The sequence below is a fragment of the Peromyscus maniculatus genome, chromosome 2, assembly GCF_049852395.1.
Source record: "Peromyscus maniculatus bairdii isolate BWxNUB_F1_BW_parent chromosome 2, HU_Pman_BW_mat_3.1, whole genome shotgun sequence".
In the NCBI taxonomy this organism is placed as follows: domain Eukaryota; kingdom Metazoa; phylum Chordata; class Mammalia; order Rodentia; family Cricetidae; genus Peromyscus; species Peromyscus maniculatus.
Genome location: NC_134853.1, coordinates 116,295,341 through 116,315,213, shown reverse-complemented (window position 1 = coordinate 116,315,213; position 19,873 = coordinate 116,295,341). Strand labels below are relative to the sequence as shown.

Genomic DNA, 19,873 nt, shown 5'->3' with positions numbered 1-19,873 from the left:
AGAGACGAAAACTGAGCAAGAAATGGTAGCTGGTCCAAAATCACAAGCTAAACAATGCTGGAACAGGAGCTCCCACTCAGGCAGTTTGACAGCAGAATGCATACTTTAATGTATCAAAAATGCCTCCTCCTTAGAGTTCCTGCTCGAATGAGGTTCCGAGCAGACATACCACACTCCAGGCACACCACCACATCTCCACACACCATGTGAGAGGCCTGGCCTAAGGCCCATGGGCTCTACAGATCTACTGCAGTGAGAGGCATGGCTGAGCACTAATGCCCTGCACTTCTGTGGCTATCAGGGTTGACACAAATGATGAGCTGGCCACCACTGGGACATGATTAAAAGTCTGCCATTAAACAAAGCTGTGCTGGAGTAGACCTGCTTTAAGGGAGCTCTTCATTGGGGAACTATATTTTTTTCTTGACAATTTCCTTAATGGCAAGAATGTTGGAAGAACAAAAGAGACCCAAGGGCAAAGAGCAGAAGATTTTCATGGAGGCAGGGGCTGGGAGCATGAAGAAAAGAGGAAAATTAAACAGGCAGAAGAGATGATGACCCCTCTTTGATTTCTGCAGAGTGCCTGGGTGGCCCAACCCACCCCTCTGCAATTTTCTCCGGTGGCACTTACAGCTGCCCAGAGCTCATCAAAGTTTAACCAGACCAATCAATACAGAAAAAAAAAAAAATGGGGGACTGTCCAGCTGAAAATTACCAAGCACTTCATGAATATTTAAGGACCTCAACTAGAAAGAAGGAGAAGGAACATAACTCAGGATTTCATTTTTGCCTCTAGGGGGTGGGGAGATAAAAGAATGCCTGTTGTTAATGATCATCAGAATATACAGTCATTTGAACAGCACAGACTTCAAATTCAAACTAGTCATAGCCAGCATCACTTCCTTCTTGAAACCAGCAAATGCAGTCTTATCACAGGCCACTCTAGACAAGCGTGTGCGGGGCTCATATGAAGATGCCCAGCTTTCTTAGAGCATGCCTTGATTTCCTGCCCCTATGGCTTACCCTTGTTCTTTCTCCTGCCCAGCATGCAGTGCCCCTTGTGTGTCCAATTGGGGGGACACAAAGCTCATTGTGAACAGGGGTCAGATATTTAGGTCCCCGCCCTGCAGCTGCTGGTCACTGACTACTAACTGCCAACCTGAGCCCAGGTCAGCTGGCTAGCACTCTCTTTTCCCATTCTTCCCGGAGAAAAATGAAATCAGGGTAGTACTAGCTGCAAGGCAGTTACGAAGGTTCCACCACAGGGTATGTTAGCACACGGGCATACAATAGAGGCACACCGGTGCTGCTATGATTCTCACTTCCTCCTTTCCACCTCTCAGGCTTCGGCATCCTCTACCCTGTCTTCCCCACGCCCCTGCCCTCAGTGTCAGCTCTCCCTCTATGGACTGGCCGAAGCAGTCCTCCAGCACATTTCAGCTGTCTGTCCCTCCCAGGACCTGGAATGTTTGCTTCTGAAAGGCAAAGCCTACGACATCCAGCTCTGTGCCTCAGCTTACCCTAACACACGGTGAACACCAAGTGTGCACCTACAAAACTGCTCCGTAAGAGGAGCACGCACAGGGACAGGATGCCATGGTTTGGCACTTACCTTTGTGACAAGGCAACATGCTGCCCAAATGTCCTCTGAGGACTGCTCATGGTGGTTGAACTGGGGCTCCCACTTCTTAATTGGCTGTTCTGCGAAAGCCAGAACGATACCTCTCTGGTCCACCAGAGCTGCACGGACACTACCTGTTCCAACATCGATGCCCACATAGCAGTGACCTGGCTCCTGGTCTCCACCAGACATCGTGGTCTCCCTTCACCTGTGGTGAACAAGTGCAGACACGGTGTGAAGACAAATAGGCCTGCACAGAGAGTCAAGAAATACCTTCAAATTGGACAAGAGAGGGAATCCAGCCACCGAAATGGGTACTGTCTATTATTTATCTACACAATCGAAGATTTGTAGATATTGGCACTGAGCAAGGTGGTCAAAGAAGAGGCACATCGGACGGGCGCCCGTCCCATTCCTGGATGGGAGTCAGACATTAAGCACCTAGTTACACAAAGGCTTCAGCAAAGTTGGGACAATCAGGGGGTCACAGGAAACAGAGATGGAGCCAGAAGAGGTGGATGTTTACTCTGGGAATCTGTACCCAAAAAGACAGCAGCATCATTGCTGCTTGGATCTGAAACAAGCATCATGTCCTAGTCAGCCATGCAGCCAGTCAGCCTCGCAGGTATCCTGTGACAAGCATAGCACACAGCAACAGGCTCTTCGCTCTTCTCTGTGACTGGAGGGAAGTATTTGGAAGTCTCTGTTCCGCTGCTGGAGCCGGGAAGACTCTAAAAGACAAGCAGCTTCTTGTTTCACACTAGGTGCACACACTCCGAAACAGCAAACGGCCATCATGATGGTGAGGCCACAGGACACCGACAAGAAAACCAGTGTCTGGAAACAAAAGGCATTTCCCATGCTCCACCGGGGCAGCTAGGCCTGAACTCCCCACCTCTGCAAACGTGCGCCTCGGGCTGCCTCCTTTCTCCTGCAGAGGTTCGACTTAATGGTTTTGAGAAGAAGCAGATACACCACAGCCATCATGACCTGACTGGGAATTGGCAGGAGACCCGGGAGAGACGGGATCAAGAGCATGTTAGACGATCTGTTTTCCTGACAGACCCCTGGTGAGTTACAGGAAACCTGAGACCCTCAGGAATCCCTGGGCCTGTGGGGCTGCTCACAGGATGAGCCACATGGCATGGAGGTCTCCCAGGACTCTCGCTCCCCAGTCTCCAGAGGTGCAGCCTCCAGACACTGACTTCACTGGCACAGCACAGCTGCCCCTCTGGCCAGCCAGGCAGTAGGTGCTCCTATGGTCCAATTTTAACATGAGTAGCACTGTAGACCTCAACTTTAGGGGAAAAAACAAAAATCAAAACCAAAAAAAAAAAAAACAAAAACATGGTTCCTTGGCCACATCGCTCTTGGGGATTCTAAAACTAGTCAGCCAACAGATGTTCAGTTACTGCTTCCTGGATATTTATTCCAATAAAAAACAAAAGAGAAAAACCAACTTCATTTAAACTGATAGCTTCTGACTTAATCACAATGATCCCCCATCTGTGCTTGCTCCCTTTGGCTCTGTGGCAGGTGAAGGAGAAAATGGAGAAGCAGGAGTAATGAAGCTCACTGCCTCCCCCCTGAGCCTGAGAGGGTTCCCAGTCTCAGCAGGTGGGTCCTCCTGTCTCCCTGGCTTCCCTCCCTTGACAGTCCATATGAACATGAGTACCAGTCTTCAAATTCGTTCCTTCACGCACTCAGCAGTGATACCTTCTCCTTAAGCCATGAGTCAATAAAAACAAAAATTTAAATGAAGCAGGTACTTGCTGAGCTGCACATCCTATCCTCCCTGCTTTCTCTTAGTGGTTTATCGAGCGTAAAGGAAGTCCTGAAAGAATGTGTATTGTTTGACATGAGTATGACCATGTCAAGGACCAGCAATGCCTCAGACCCATAGGAATGCCAACACCTTCCCCTGCTCCATAGGAAAATGTCAACTGCAGTTTCCTCCTCCTGGATGTATGCAGCCTGAGAGACTCCTCTACCATGATTACCTAATCCTGCCTCCTCCTCCATCAGCTATATAATACAGTCCCGCCTCCCACTACAACTGTATACAATAACCCCACCTCCTCCTACAACTGTATACATTAACTCCCACCTCCATGGCCCAGAAACTGGTGGTGCATCTCCATCTGAGTGTGCACAGCCCACCGAGTCCTGGCTTTTCTTTACTTGTATCTGTGTGTCCAGCCTTTCATTTCCTAGTATCCACAATCAGCTTTCCAGGATCAAGCCATGATGGACACTGTAGTGATTACTCTGCTAGGCTCTTTCTCAAGGCAGCAGAATACCATCACCACAGAGTTAGACAGCCTGAGGTCTTCACCAAGTGAGGCCCTCTGTGAGCTTTTTAACCCCAATGAGCACTGCCCTGCCTGCCCCCACTGGGGTCCTAAATATCCTCACAGTCCTGGAAGTATACTTACATTCTGCACTGCTGAGGGTTCTTCCCATCACTTGCTCTTAACTCCCCAATTCCATCTTCTACCTCTGGGGGGGGGGTGTGACAGGGGGGTTCTTGCTGTCCTTGCACACATACAAAGCCTGCCAATGCAGTACAGCATCTATACTTTCATTTCAAACTCTGTCATCCTGGACCACATTTGTGTGTGTGTGTGTGTGTGTGTGTGTGTGTGTGTGTGTGTGTGTGTGTGTGTTGTATAGTGTGTTTCTATGTCTATCTCTCTTATTAGACTGAACCTGAAAAAAAGAGAAGTTACTGATTTCTGCATCCCCACTGCCTTACAGTGTCTGGATTATAATTGGTTTTCAATAATAGTTTACTGAATGAACTCCTGAATCCGTGAACCAATAAAATAAAATGAAAAGAGCCATACTCCCATTGTTTGAATTTCTTAGTCTGTGCTTATACAGTCATGTGTCACTCAACAGGGTTGCTTTCTGAGAAATGCATTAGATGATGTCAACATTGTGTGTGCATCATAAAGGGGGCTTACAGAAACCTAGAAGGGAGAGCCTGAGGCACTCCCAGAGACATAGCATGCCCACTGCCTTGCCTATGCTCTGTCAGTTACAATTCTTATATACACATCACTGCGTCTTGTAGTGTGCTGGTTGCTTCTAAGCTCTGTATCAACCAGCTAAGTAGTTTCTTAAAATGTTTACAGGCAACATTCTAAAAGAACATTATTTTTCATATTTAGCTTCCCTGAAATCAGAGTCATTCCTATAGTCAGGGGTATCCTGGAATCCATTTCTCCCTTCATGGGATATGGTGGAGTATCAGGGTGTTCTTGCACCAGGCTCTCCACTGAGGACAAGGTGACTGACAACACAAGGGGATGCCTTGCCTCACACGGCCCTTGCCAGCTGTTCTGCCCACCTGCACCAGCTGCAGGCATCTCGTTTTACCTGGGTTCCTTCTTGCTTCCACCACCCCCATTTATGCTCCTTCCCATGTCCCTTAGCTACCCCTCTCCTGCTATAGTAAAATACTCTAACAGAAGCATCTTAAGGGAGAAAGGGTTTATTCTGGCTTACAACTCAAGGGTCCAAGCCATCGTCATGATGGGGAAAATCAAGGCTGTAGTACTCTATAACAAATGGTCACACTGAACCCACAACTGGAAAAGAGGCAGTTAATGAATGCACACTACTGTTCAGCATCCCATCTCTATTCACATGGCCCAGGATCCCAGCAGGGAGTGGTGCCATTCATGGTGGGCAGTCTTCCCACCTCCACTAAAGCAATCAAGATGATCCCCACAGGCATATCCAGAGGTTCTGTCAAACTGACAGCATTAACCATCAGACCACTGACCCAAGAATGTCAACAGCTTCTGCTCTTGCCTAAAACTTTATAAGACTATTCTAAACCTTGGAAGGAGCCAGGAAATAAGTAAGAAATGAAGAATCTCTACAAAACTTTTGCCTTACTCACACCTGGTCAGGAACATTCTGGCTTCTATCTATGCTGCCAACCCCAAGGCAAGAGAGATTCCCCATGGAGCTGACCCTGGGTTCCTTCTGATACCACATTCCTCTATAGGTAGAACAATGTCTTATCATCCACCACCAAGAAAACCCAGAGAATGATTTCCACACACCAGATGTGGGCTTGCTCTAAACTAGATTATAAATCTAGGAAAAGAATCTACCCTTAGGAGCCCTCTCTTTGTGTGGAAAGTATACCATAACCATTATAGTTACCTCAAACTATACCTTGTCTCCATAGGATAGCCAGTGCCTGGCACAAAGTAGAAATTCAGCAAGCCCTTGGGACCCAGTGAATGAACTGAGTATCATAAGAAACCGTCATTAGAGGAATACTAAAAGGTGCCATGTTTACTATGTATCTGATCTTCTACTAAGCAGCCTGTTTACACTGCTACCTCCTGATCCTGAAAACCACTGAAGAAACAACTATTACCATCCCCATTTTGTTGGTGAGTCCTAGCTAGCTGAAGCAATATACTCCAGTAGTTCATGCAATCACTAAGTAAGGCTATGAGCTATCCCTCTCAAGCCCTTAACCTGTCCTAAGATGCTCTGCTGCCTTCTGATGGCCTTCCAGTACTGAATGATCATTTGCTGAGCACTGTGTTAAGGGCCCTTGCCTACTGTGCTGTGGTTAGCTAACTCAAAAGCCAGGCTGCCCACAACACCAGGGTGCCTCTTTCTAGCAGGACTCCAGCTTCCATAAAATATTATAGGATGCCTACAGCCCTCTGGGAGCCAAGGAGGTGTTCTCCCAGCAGCATTTGCACAAGCCTCCCAGTTCATGTTTTTCTAAGAAAGAGATCCTAATTCAACATTCGGGTTCACCATTTCTCCATTATTGTGGTCTTAATCTCTTTGAAAGTTGTTTCCACACCTGGAAACTGAAATCAAGCAAGACTGAGCCCTTGAGCACCAAGATTCCCTGAAACCAGATCTGTATGTTATGAAAACTCTGCCAGGAGACTAAAGCAGGTCCCTTGCCCCTCCTCCTCTGTGCCCTTTGTCCCTCAATTACAAGCAACGGTTGTCTGTGTCCTGAACTACAAACTTACTCAGTACCCAAAGATACAAAAACCTAAGAAATAGAAAAAATACATTCCTTTTCAAATTGGGAATAATATTTTCTAATGAAAGGAAATAATATCCCTTTACTAATTGAAGAAGGGGTTAGGAGCACCATTGTGTTGCTTGCTTCCATCAAGAGCTTATTTCAGTGGCAGGAGTAATCTTCCCAAAGCATACAGGCAGCAAAAGCCAGCCCCCGGATTTAAACCCTAGCCCACAATGGTGAGTTTAGGACACATTCCACAACATTCAATTAAAACTGAAAACCAAACCTTTGGCAACTTCAGTAACAAGAACAGATGCCACAAAAGCTGGTCTTTCTTGAGCGCTCCCCTGCAAACTGCCCACCTGACTTCATGATCTTATTTACTCATTACTCTAGCCCTATCAAGTAGGCAGAGGGAGCCCCATTTCTCAGGTAAATAAGCTGAAGCATTCAAAGGGGAACACTAGGTAAGGCTTAGCAGAGACAGAGGCTATGGTTCAGGCAAGGTCAGTGCAATTCCAAAGTCTGCTTTATGAACGATGAGGAAGAGAACTTAGGTTTCATTTCACGTTTTTAGGCAAAGAGGAACACTCTAAAAAGAAAAACAGCTGTTACAGGAGGGTGGTCAGGAAAGAAGAAGAAGGCCATGGCCCCTGGATGGCAAAAAGAACAAAAAATAATGAAGAGAAATTCAAGCTGGGCTGCACACAAGTCCTGAGACATACCTACTATCTCAGTCTACAAGACACCTGAAAAATCAGGTCCTCCTACTATCTCAGTCTACAAGACACCTGAAAAATCAGGTCCTTCCAAGTTCCCAGCATGGGCTGTACTGACTCCTGGCCCTATTTATGATCAAAAGACTGTTTCTTGTGATAAATATTTATACAGTTCATTAAATAACAGCCTGTATAAATAATATTAGAAATGTGCCACAGGAAACCACAGATTTCAGCAAATGTGCAAGCTGCTCAAATGCCACGTGAGGAAAGCAGGGGAGGGAGCTGGATATCAGGGCTGCTCTTTGCAAAACTATTTCAGCCACCCCTAGAAGGTGGTAAATGCTACAAATTCCCTGATAAAAACAACCTCTAGGGAATTGTGCTGTCCCCGTGTTCCTTTCTTCCCCCTTAAATAACCTAGTCACATGACACTATTTTCCAGAGCCATATCCCTGAGGAGCGGGTGAGCTTACCTCACCTTGGATTCTGCTTCTTAAAGAGCCACTCCTCCAGGACCAGTTTAGTTGGTGACAGCCCACGGAAACTGTGTCCCAGGAGTGGAGAAGGAATCCAATGTCCTCTTGCAACATTGATCTTTGTACTCTACTGGGAACTCATGTGCTCCAGCCTCATGCAATTTAGTATCTGGTTACACTGTAATCAGGTTTGGGCAAGACTGGGAGAGAAGAGAAGTAACAGGTAGGCCTGTGCTGTCTACTTCAGTCTTATTAACAGAAGGGATTCACCACTCCTGTGAGTACACCTCACATGCTCTAAGATGTGAGAAAACGTTAAACAGGAAGAGAAGAGTCAACACAGCAATAACACCTGTTTCTCTACTGTTTCCATCAGCATAGCCAGGACCAACAGGCACTTTCCCTCGTCAAGTGAAAAAGTCTCCTCTGACTGCCCTCTTCCTCCTTAGCTTTGCAGCTTGGGGGACATAATTTTTAGAGGTGTCTGACTGTTGATACTAGCTTAAAAGAAATACTCCAGATACTTCTTAGATTCCCAAGTCTGTGGAATTTGTGCCAACTAAACAAGATATCTGTGGCCTGGTATAAACCTACAAGCAACATAAGTGTGCTTTGGGCGTGAAGTATGGAGTGACTAGCATGCCGTGGCATTAAAGTGGTGTTTCTCGACCTGTGGGTCACAACCACTTTGGGGTCAAACAACCCTTTCACATGGGGTTGCCTAAAACCATCAGAAAACACAGGTAACTACATTATGATTCATAACAGTAGCAAAATTACAGTTATGATGGAGCAGTGAAATAGTTCCATGGGTGGGGGGTCACCATACCATGAGGCACTGTATTGAAAGGCCACCACACTGGGGAGAAGAAAGGGAATAAGCAAAGCCCATGCCCTGGCAGTTGCTGAGAAGCTCCTGGAAGGGAGCACAAGCTTTTATTATTAGCAATGTCCAGCACTCGCCTATAACAAAAGGCCTGGTCTAGTGCAGGCAAAAGGAGGGAAAGGCAGGGAGAATAGGGGGAAGAAAAGTAGATATATTCCTTAGCCAACAAATACCTACCAGACTTCCTGCCCAAGAAATCCCCACAATACACAGAAGGAACAGAGAATGAAAACTCAGTTCTCAGAGACCCAGACAAATTCAAAATACTAAAGAAAAATAAAACAGGCAACAACAAAACCATTTGTCTCCAATGAAAGTCACCCACTCATCCCTTGAGTGATCAGTCAGCTGCCCAACTGTGAAGACCTAAAGACAATGAATACCAGGGCTTGACCTGTGAATCCCAGGGCATAGAGATGCTCAAGCCCCTTCCAGACACCAAGCATCAAGAGAAAACACCAACCATCACTTTCATTGTTTCTGAGTTCAGGGGTTCTTGAGAGGCTCCAGGCAGGAGCACAGAAGTTATCCTAAGGAGAGATGCAGGACTGTGTCTTGACAGGGGAGCATAGCACTGGGCCCTCCTTAGCCATCTCTCTGTCACCAAAGCACAATGCAGAGAAGGTTCAGCACAACTGAGGAACTCATTCAGAAACTGATGAATGAATGAACCACTGCTGAGAAAAAGAAAAGCAATGCCCGTATCCCAACAGGCCTAGTTAGAACCAGAAAAACAATTAGCTTTATAGCTCTCTGTACACATCTTCTGTTACTTGCATTTATTATTATTTAGCCTTTCTTGTTTCTTTTCTACATGTTATGCTATACCCACACGTACATTTGTTCTGTATATATGTATATATTATATATGTGTGTAATGTGTGTGTGTGTGTGTGTGTGTGTGAATTTGGGGTTGTGATGCTTTTTATTTGCAATTTTTTTATAATAAAGTTTATTTAAAAATATATATTACCTTCTATCATATGTCTTCTCATCATATTTAAAATTTCAGTTCACATACACAGAGAGAGCTGAGTGATTTCTCTATGCCAGTATATGGGGGAAATGAGACTGAAAAATGAATTATCCTGAACTGTATAATAAGTAGTCATATGTTCCTGTGGTCTGGGTGTTTATGTCCTTTGCATGGTGGTGGGCAGAACCTTTATGGATGAGATCAGGACAGTTATACAAGAGGCCCAGGAGATACTTCAAGAAAAACCTAATGTGCCTAGTAAAACTGCAGATGGCAGCTAAGTGGTTTCTCACATTTTATCCTACTCAGCCTTTCTCCAAAGAATAGAGACATTTGTTACTGGTGCAGGAGCTGTGATTCATACTAGATGAGAACTCGGTGTTTTGAGGATCTTTATGCTTTGTAATGAGCCATTTATTTTTAAAAGATAAATATAAGGTAGCAGGAAGTGTTCCAGTTAACGTTTCTGTTGTGATAAAGGTCATGATCAAAAGCAACTTGGGAAGGAAAGGGTTTGTTTGGCTTATATATCTAGGATCACCGTCCCTGAAGGAAAGTCAAGGTAGGATTCAAGGCAGGAACCTGGAGGAAGGAACTAAAGCAGACCGCTGATTACTGGATTGTTCCTCCTGGTTTGCTCTGCCTGCTTTCTTATACAACTCAGAACCACTTTCCCAGGGGTAGAACTAGCACAGTGGGCTGGGCTCTCCCACATCAGTCATAAGTCAAGAAAATGCCTAGAAACTTGCCTATAGGCAACTGATAGAGGCATTTTCTCAGTTTAGGTTTATCTTCCCAAGTAACTCTAGTATGGTGGTTTGAATGAGAATGGCCACAGACTCATATATTTGAATGCTTGGTCCCCACTTGCTGGAGTGGTTTAGGAAGGAGGTGTGGCCTTGTTGGAGAAGGTATGTCATTCTCTCTCTCATTCTCTGTCTCTGTCTCTCTCTGTCTCTGTCTCTCTCTGTCTCTCTCTCTCTCTGTCTCTCTCTCTCTCTCTCTCTCTCTCTCTCTCTCTCTCTCTCTCTCTCTCTCTCTCTCTCTCTCTCTCTCCTTTGTTTGTGGATGCAATGTAAACTCAGCTGTTGCTCCAGCACCATGCCTGCCTGCTCACATGCCTGCTGCCATGATCCCGCCATGATGGTCATGGACTAACCCTTTCAAACAGTGAGCCACAAGTTAAATGCTTTCTTTTATAAGTCGCCTTAGTCATGGTGTTTTGTCACAGCAATCAAATAGTAACTTAAGACATCTAGCCTGTGTCAAGTTGACAAAAAAAAAAAAAACAATGCTTGTGGCCAAATGCACAGTCCAGCTTCTAAGGAGGTCATGAATAAACCCCTCACTCATCAGAAGACAACCCAAACTTCACCAACAGACTTTTGCTTGGAGCAAATGAAACTCTGGATCTCCCGTGTCCTCTTTGGTAAAAATCTTGATGATTACATGTGTTGTCACCACCCCTCCTCCTCCCCTGCTCCTGCCCTCCTCCCCTCAGAGCTTCCATACAAACCTTGGGTTCCCATAAAACAGCCCCGGCCTGTTTATGGGTTTATAACCCTGTAGCTTCTTCTGTTGCCCCCATCACCCGTCCCCTTGCAGAGGGGTGAAAGGCTGTAGCACCCACTACTGAGTATGCTGCTTCTCGCCTTCACACACAGAAGAAGCTGCAATTCTGAAGGATCGGGCTTTTGAAGAAGATCTCAAATCCCAGTGTAGAAAGAAGAGACCAAAGTTGAAATTAATGTCTGTCTTGACAGGTAGAGAACCCCTGCGGCACCCATCAGACTTCCTGATGCAAGTCTTTATCCTGAGACATTTTCTCAGACAGTCATCAGAAATGAGAAATGCCTTCTCCATGCTCTGATTAGCAAATGCCACTTTTATAGTCCTTGTTTTATCATCTTTGTGCATGGCTGTTTTGCTTGCATGTATGTCTGTGTACTATGTGCGTGTCTGATACCCATGGAGGCCAGAAGAGGACGTCAAATGCCGTGTGACTGGAGTTACAAATGGTTATGAGCCATTATGTGAGAGCTGACAACTAAATCAGGGTCCTCTGGAAGAAGAGCTAGGACTCTTACCCTCTGAGCCATCTTCCTGGCCTGATAACTTATACTTCACCAAATCTTACTTCATTGTATTTACAGATATGCACAAGATAGTCTAATGTGGTAATAAGGGGGATTAATGAGTTGTGAGGTTGGAAGACTGTCAATACATTAAATAATCAAATAACTTTTTAAATAAAAAGAACTAAGGAGTATCTTCCTCTAAAGAGTTCCAGAAGTATTATAACCAGCAGTGGTGGTTTGAATGAGAACGTCCCCGATAGGCTCAGATGTTTCACTACTTGGTACACAGTGGGTGGTGCTGTTTGGGCACATCATGGAGCCTTTAGAAGGTGCAGTCTACCTGAAGGAAGTACATCACTGGGGTGGGCTTTAAGAGCTTATAGCCCCACCCTCTTTGCAATACACTCTCTGACTTGTGTTCAGAGTTGAAGATGTGGTCTCTCAGCTTTCTGCTCTTATCTCATCCTCCCATGCCTTCCCCCAGAACCTTCAAGCAAAATAAACTCTTCCTTCTGTAAGTTGCTAACTTACAGAAACTAATACAGCAACCGTTCTGTATACATCACACTCCTCTTTGTGACTGTCCTACTCCATGTCAGGGAGCCACCTTGAATAGGAAGGAAGAGGAGAGGATAGAGTCTACCCAGGATGAGGTTTCCATGGACCCCTCACAGGGTCTCCCCATCTCCAAACCCTACTGACACCCATGTTCACTAAAACTATAGCTTGGATTGAAGATCTCTTATTGCCTAGAAGTAGAAAAATGTTTGAATTGGCAAAAAGTGGGGTGTGCGTCCTATCCTAAATGTAAAACCATTTTATTTTAATCCCTGGTGTGCCCACTACAAAGTTACAGCTGTAACATGGAAGTGATATGCAAACATAAATTACTTTTACATATACTCCTCTTTCTGGGAAATGAATTCCTGACCCTTATTTGAATTATGAATAATTTAAATATATATGCAGTTCCTCCCCTATCACTTTCCCCTCCACGAGGCTGTTGTTGATTTGCTGACATAATTAACCAAGAAATCATTTTCTACAGAACTAACCAGTCCTTCAAAGTAATGCCATAATCATTAGCATTTTGGCCGAAATCCACAGTTTTTCCCAGAAAGTCACTCAAGTTAAAACAGCAGAGGAACCCACCAACCTAATGAGGATGTTAGACAGACATCTCAGGCAGCCTCAAGGGAAGCCACAAAATCCATTCTGTACAACAAAACACCTGCCTCAGACAAAGGCGAGAAGAGCTGTGGTCTTTGGTCTTCTTTCATGGTTACCTGTTCATGAAATGTAGACAGGTGGCTTTAAGGTCCAAGGAGAAAGGCCTGATGCAGTGTTTCTCAGCCTTTGGGTCACAACCCCTTTGAGGTCAAAGGACCCTTTCACAGGGGTTGTATATCAGATATCCTGCATATCAAATATTTACATTATAATTCATAACAGTAGTAAAATCAGTTATAAAGGAGCAATGAAATAATTTTAATGAGGAACTGTATTAAAGGGTCACAGCATTAGAAAGGTGGAGAACCACATCAGGCCCTAAAGGATCCATTATTTATAACCAAATATTCAATTTGAAAAACTAAAACAGCCGCTATTCCTCAACCACACCCCGTCAGGATTATCACCAGCTAAATTACCAACAGAAATGCTAGGATGCTGCTGCTCCACAGACCCTCCTGTCTACATCTCCACTCTAGCCCTTTCTCCCTCCAGGAGATCAACCCTGTACACTACAACCCTGGAGAACTTCCAGTTTGCTGCCTTCGGCCTTGGTGTTTCCCTTTCTGAAACACAAATACGAAGTGGGTGGTTCACAGAGAGACAAATAAAATGAACACATGCATCTCCAGCCTCACAAGTAGTGAAAGGTTATAAATTAAAACAATACTGAGATACAATTTCAACATAACAGATTAGCAGACATTAAAGCTCTGAAAAATACCCACTTTCAGCTAAAACACGGACAGGTATGTTTTCCAGGGAAAGCAACTCACTCAGTCATTTGTAGAATGCTTTGGCAATAACTGTCAGCTTTTACAGTCTACTTTTACCTAGCAGTTTAACTTCTAAGAATTGATGAAGCACTGGTTCACCATAAAGCGACACAAAAATGTCTAGTTAACACCTTTTATAAACGCAAGAGCACCCTTGCAGAAAAAGAGGAAATTAGCACCTGTTTATTGAGAAGGGAGTTTTTAAGACTAAAAATATTAGCAGTTGTTAAAAAGAATAAGAAAGACTACAGAAACATGCTGATCATTTCTATTAACTTAAAAAGCAAATTCTGCCAAGCATGGTAGCTCATGCCTACAATCGCAGCTGACAAGAAAAGCTGAAGCAGGAGGATCACTGTGAGTTTCAAGGCTTGTCTACACTATGTAGTGAGTTCTAAGCTAACCCTACAGAGTGAGACCCTGTTTAAAAGAAGAAAATAAACAAGCTTTTGGGTGATAGGGTATGACCCCTTTGCATTATCTTTTTTAAAGGAATAGAGCCTTAAGCAGGCAAGGTAGTGCATATCTGGAACATTATTACTCAGGATGATCATGAGTGAGGCCAGCCTAACTACATAGTGATACCCTATCTCAAAAAGTAAGGGCTGGGAGGAAGGGAAGTACAGTCTCAGTGATTCCCAAAGTATGGGCTCAGAAGAACCATGCCAGTACCTCCAGGAAATAGTTACAAGGAAGTGTTCATGTCACACTCCTGCCACATGTCCAGGTGATCCACAGATAGTCAAGCTTGGGAACCATTCTCCTATTAAAGCATTAACCCGGAAGACTTCAGATAAAATACACAAAAACCTGCTTTCTGCAGCAACCCTTTGGTAAATGGAATGGAATGGTGGCTTGGAAAGCAATGAACTCCCCTTCTCTATAGTATGGCCCACAAATAATGACACAGAGACTTCTTATTAATTATGAAAGCTTGGCCTATAGCTTAGGCTAGTTCCTAACTGGCTCATATAACTAAATTAACCCATTTATATTCATCTACATTCTATCACATGGCATTACCTCCCTTCTATCTTGCACCTCCTATTTCCTCTCCATGTCTCCTGGCTTCTCCCTCGCCCTACTTCCTACTACTACTTCCTCTCTCTGCCAGGAAGTTCCCACCTATACCTCCTGCCTAGCTATTCTCCATTCAGCTTTTTATTACATCAACCATAGCAATACACCTTCAAAGAGCATACAAATATCCCACAACACTTCTCACTATCAGAATTTTCACAAGTATCATGTTACTACAAGATCATCTTTGGACTGAGCTGAACTGTGGTTTGCAACCCTTCTATCCTCTCTGCCTAATTTTCCCTCCACGGGATCATCCAAGCAGCATTTGACTCCTTTATGAGAACTTTCCCCTTGTGTGGTATGAATGAAAATGGCCCCCACAGGCTCCTAGAGAGTGGCACTGTTAGGAGGTGTGGCCTTGTTGGTGTGGTTGTGGCCTTGTTAGAAGAAGTGTGTCACTGGGAGTGAGCTTTAAGGTTTCAGAAGCTCAAGCCAAGCCCAGTGGCTCACTCTCTCTGCTGCCTGCCAATCCAGATGTAGAACTCTCAGCTACCTCTCCAGCACCATTTCTGCCTGCACATGACCATGTTTCCCATCATGACAATAATGAATTAAACTTCTGAACTGTAAGCCAGCCCTAATTAATGTTTTCCTTTATAAAAGTTGCCATGGTCACGGTGTGTCTTCACAGCATTAGAAACCCTAACTAAGATGACCCTTGCAGCCTAGGGATGAGGCTTCTTCCTTCTATGCTATCTACTTTCAGATTCTATAAACTGTAACTTCCCACACACAACCAAATAAGGGTTGTTTTTTTTTTTCTAAAATAGAGGAAAGCAGTAAAGCTCACTTGAAATATTTTACTAGAATGCTGTTTATGTTTCCCTTATTCTCCACCAGACAACATAGAAGTGAGGCAAGCTTTGCTGGTACATATGGTCAATACATACTAAGTCTTCTATTTTCCTTTCCATTGATAGAGGCCTACTGTGTAAAGCATAACTAGGTGAAATGAATCAATGGCCCACCCAATCTATCATCACACACTAATACCAAAAACAATGTGTTCTTTAAGGGGTAGGCATGAATATGAGGAAAGCATAACAATGTACATGTATGAAATGTCACAGTAAAATCCATTATTTTGTATTCTAACTAAAAAAAAATTAATGTGCTATTGAGGGGAGAAGAGACGCAGCCCAGGTACCCCTTACAAACTCAATGAAGGGGTATTTAAAATAATCTTCTTCAAGTCCCATGCTCTTCTCCAGGAGTTCAATAGAAGGTAATGTTTCCTGTGTTTTTCAATAATTACATTCACATGTACCTACATTTTTCTTAACCTTATTTATTTTTAAGCTAACCTCTACCCTGAATAAAAATATTTCTTATGAATATTTTCTGTGGCAACCAAGGGTACCATCAACTTAGCCTTAGCCAAAGGCCACACTAATCTTGCCTACAATCCTGGAATGCCCACAGCTGGCCAAAGAACAACACTTCTGAGAAGTGAGGGACCTTCCAAAGCCCCAGAGGTCTTCAATCATCTGTTCTTTCCACCCATATCACAAGGCAATTTTTGAAATCCCAAATTTGACTTGCTCTGACAACAAAGTTGCCACATAATTCTACTATCTCAGAATTTGGTAAGCTAATTGAATCTGATCTATCTAAATCACTCTTGATTTTATAAACTTTTCCTACTTTTGACCTCCACATCTCCCCTCCCTTCTCAATCTCGCTCCCACAGCCAGTTAGCAGAACCCAAGTGACTCAGCTCTTGGCCTTTTCTGCAGAGGATTCAGAACAGTTCAACCACAAATCTAGATAGCCAAGGACAAGCACTAAATTCAACCTAAATAATGACTCCTTTCCCTTGTCCTACCTGAACCCAGCCCATACAAACAGCACTGTATAAGGACCCCCTCTCTCTGAACTCCACTTCATTGAGTTCTACTTGCTAATGATGATTTCCAAATTAAGATTTCTGGAGAAAAGTATGTTTTGTCTGGATGAGAAATACAATTTTCCTTCACACATGCAGCTGATTTCTTCCCCCAAACACACTATCCACTCTTTCCTTCTATTAACAAAGGATGCTAACTCCATTTATCTAGCCTCATCTTTTGCATAATTTCTTTTCTATAAACAAATATATTTTTAGGGCATCTTACATTTCCTTCTAATATACTTATTTTACCATGATCATCCTGGCCTTTTATGGGGAAAGTTCATTATTACTAAGTCTGTGGCACCTCAAAATTCCTTCTTCACCTTCAAATAGTCCCTTCTATATATTTTATTCAAAACTTGTAGTTGACAACTTCTATTTCCAAAGTAAAGTTGTAGGCAGCATATCCCCACCCCTAAAATGATTTTTAAAAGAAAAAAAAACTAAATGTCTTAGACTGTTGGCTATCTGTCAACAACCATGATTACAGAAAAATTAGGAGGAAAAAAATTCCTGCAATTGCTCAAGCTGAACGCCTGAGAGTTATGTGCAGACTTTGTCACAGAAAACAAAAACAATCCCAGCTCAGCAGTATCTTTGCATGTTGAGTCATGGAGAACTGAAAGACTACATGGAGTATGCGAGAGGAGAGAGCTGCAGAGGGAAACACTCAAAGCACCACACAGCAGACCCCAGACAGAAAAGCTGAAGCACCAGAAGGTATCACAGTAAAAATTCAGTGGGCTCACAAAGAGCTATAACCTACACTTGCATATCTAATGTCGTAACTCACACAGTCCTAGGCAGAATCCAGAATACTTCTTGGAGTCCAACTGACAAGGCATAAAACAAGACTCCCAAGGGTCAAATGATTCCCAAATAACTTATACAGGCCCCTGAACAAATCTCAAGTGTATTTACAAAAATACAAAGGGGGGAACAATGCCAATGTTGTAAATATGCAGTGGTTGCTATAAAAAAAATTATCATCACAGGGTTGGGGAGATTCCCCAGTAGGTAGGAGAATTGCTGCATATGTATAAGGACCTGAATTTGAATCATCATTAGCCTAGGTTTGTTTTTTTGATTTGTTTGTCTGGGGCTTTGTTTTTTGTTTGTTTGTTTGTTTAAGGCCCAGCATTGTGGAGTAGTAACAGACAGGGGAAACTTGAATCCTTGCTGAACTTCAAGTTCAATAAGGCAGAATGATAGAATAAGACACCTGATGTCCTGCTCTGTCCTTCACACAAGCACTCATGGGTACATATCTGCATGCACACATGTATACCCATACGTGGACCATTACCCTGTAACACATACACACAAATTACCATGCATACAAAGAAACAGGAGCAAACAAGCCCAGATGAAAAAATAAATAAAGAGACTTAGTATTGGCACACGTAATCAGTAATCAGAAGGAAAAAACCTGCTATAACTATATTTTGTATTCCAAAATTCTACAGGAAAGACAACTTAAATGTTCAGAAATGCAAAGAGCATTCTAAGTTGCTGAAATTCAAAAACTAAGTAATGTCTGCAATGAAGAACTAATTCTGTAACAGAATTCTGTAACAGAATTAAAGAAAAAAATACTTGTGAACTTCAAGATAATACAATAGAAACTATCCAAAATGCAACAGGAATACTTTCATGTTTGTTTGTATTATTTTTAATTATGGGGAGCAGTATGTGCACATGAGCAGAGGTGTCTGAGGATGGCAACTCAATGGAGCTGGAGTTACAGCCAATTGTGAACTGCCCAATATGGGTTCTGAGAACTGAACTCGGGTCCTGTGGAAGACCAGTAAGTACTCTTAAACAATGAGCCATCTCTCCAGCCCCCAGAAGAAAGAATTTTAAAGTGGAAACATAGAATAACTTTAGGAGGTCAAAGACATATGAAATGGGAGCTCTTAGAGGAGGTAACAGGAAGAAAATGAGCCAACAGAGATATTAGAAGATACAACAATCAAAAACTCTCCAGATGTGATGAAAACTATAAATCTACATATCCAAATATCTCAAGGAATTCAAAACACAAAGAAATTAAAAAAACTAAATCAAGAAATACCATAATCAAATGGTTCAAAATCACTGAAAAAGATAAACTTGATAGTAAGTAGCAAAGAGGGGAGATGCTATACTAAAAGAAAGAAAACAACTTCTCAGAAATAATGCAAACTAATAACAAGACCTTTGAAGTATAAAAAACAAAAGGATTTTATAATGTTGACAATTCTGAAATATCTTTCAAAAATGTGAAATAAAGAATTTCCCAGGCCAACAAAACATGAAACCTCATCACCCGCAGCACTGCACTGTAAGAATAAGAGAGGAAAAATGTATTGCATAGAAATCTACACCTATTAAAATGGAATGAGGACCACAGGGTAAGTATATGGATAAACATAAAGACTGTCTAAAAAGGATCTTAATATCTCAAAAAGATAATTAACTCCTTTAACTTTAGTTATTAATCATATATTGTAGAGTTGAAAGATATACAGAAGTAAAATATGCAAAAACAGAAACATGAAGGCTAAAAGATTAAAAAATATACTTTTGCATATTTCTTGTATGTGGAATTATGTGTTACTGATTATGATAAATTAAAGATATTTATTAAGTCCTAAAGCAAAAATTAGAATAATTCCACAAGAAGGGGGAAAAAAACCAAACCAAAAGAGAAAAAAAAAGACAGAAATGAAAAGTGACAGATGAATGGATTTAAAATAAAGATTTAAAAAAAATTTAAAAACCCAGCAAGGTGGTGATTAAAAATTAATAATTATATCAATTGAATGAACACTGCAATTAAAAGAGATTATTCAGTGGTGATTTATTTAGCTTAATTAAATGCTGCCTCCAAGAATCTCAATTTAAACATAAGGTGAAGAATCAGAAGTAGAACATGATATGCCATATCAAGAGCTTGCTGCCCTTCCTGCTCACTAACCCAAAGATGTTCCTGAAGCATCCCCTGTGATGCTAGGTGATGCCTTCCTGTGAGGATGCAAAAGCCTTTTTCACTATTAGCCACTCCTGATTTTGTGTCCTTTGCATTTCCTGGGTAAAAAGGATCCCATTCATTCACCTGTGCTGTCTTCATAT

At 42.8% G+C, this 19,873-nt stretch overlaps 1 protein-coding gene across 11 annotated transcripts in view; it reads right to left on the bottom strand.

Annotated features, from left to right (window-relative positions):
* The window catches only part of Fggy (FGGY carbohydrate kinase domain containing), a 404,303-nt gene that overhangs the window by 372,437 nt on the left and 11,993 nt on the right, over nucleotides 1–19,873 (bottom strand). For 5 of the 11 annotated variants that reach the window (XM_015992862.3, XM_015992863.3, XM_042271426.2 and 2 more), the window contains exons 1-2: nucleotides 7,837–7,977; nucleotides 1,613–1,829 (exon numbers count right to left, since the gene is read on the bottom strand). In XM_015992862.3, the coding sequence (XP_015848348.1) occupies nucleotides 1,613–1,813 (201 nt within the window). In that variant the 5' untranslated portion in view covers nucleotides 1,814–1,829; nucleotides 7,837–7,977. Of the gene's footprint in view, nucleotides 1–1,612; nucleotides 1,830–7,836; nucleotides 7,989–19,873 lie in introns of those variants that run through there. The other 6 variants (XM_076564517.1, XM_076564520.1, XM_015992861.3 and 3 more) reach the window with 3 other exon arrangements.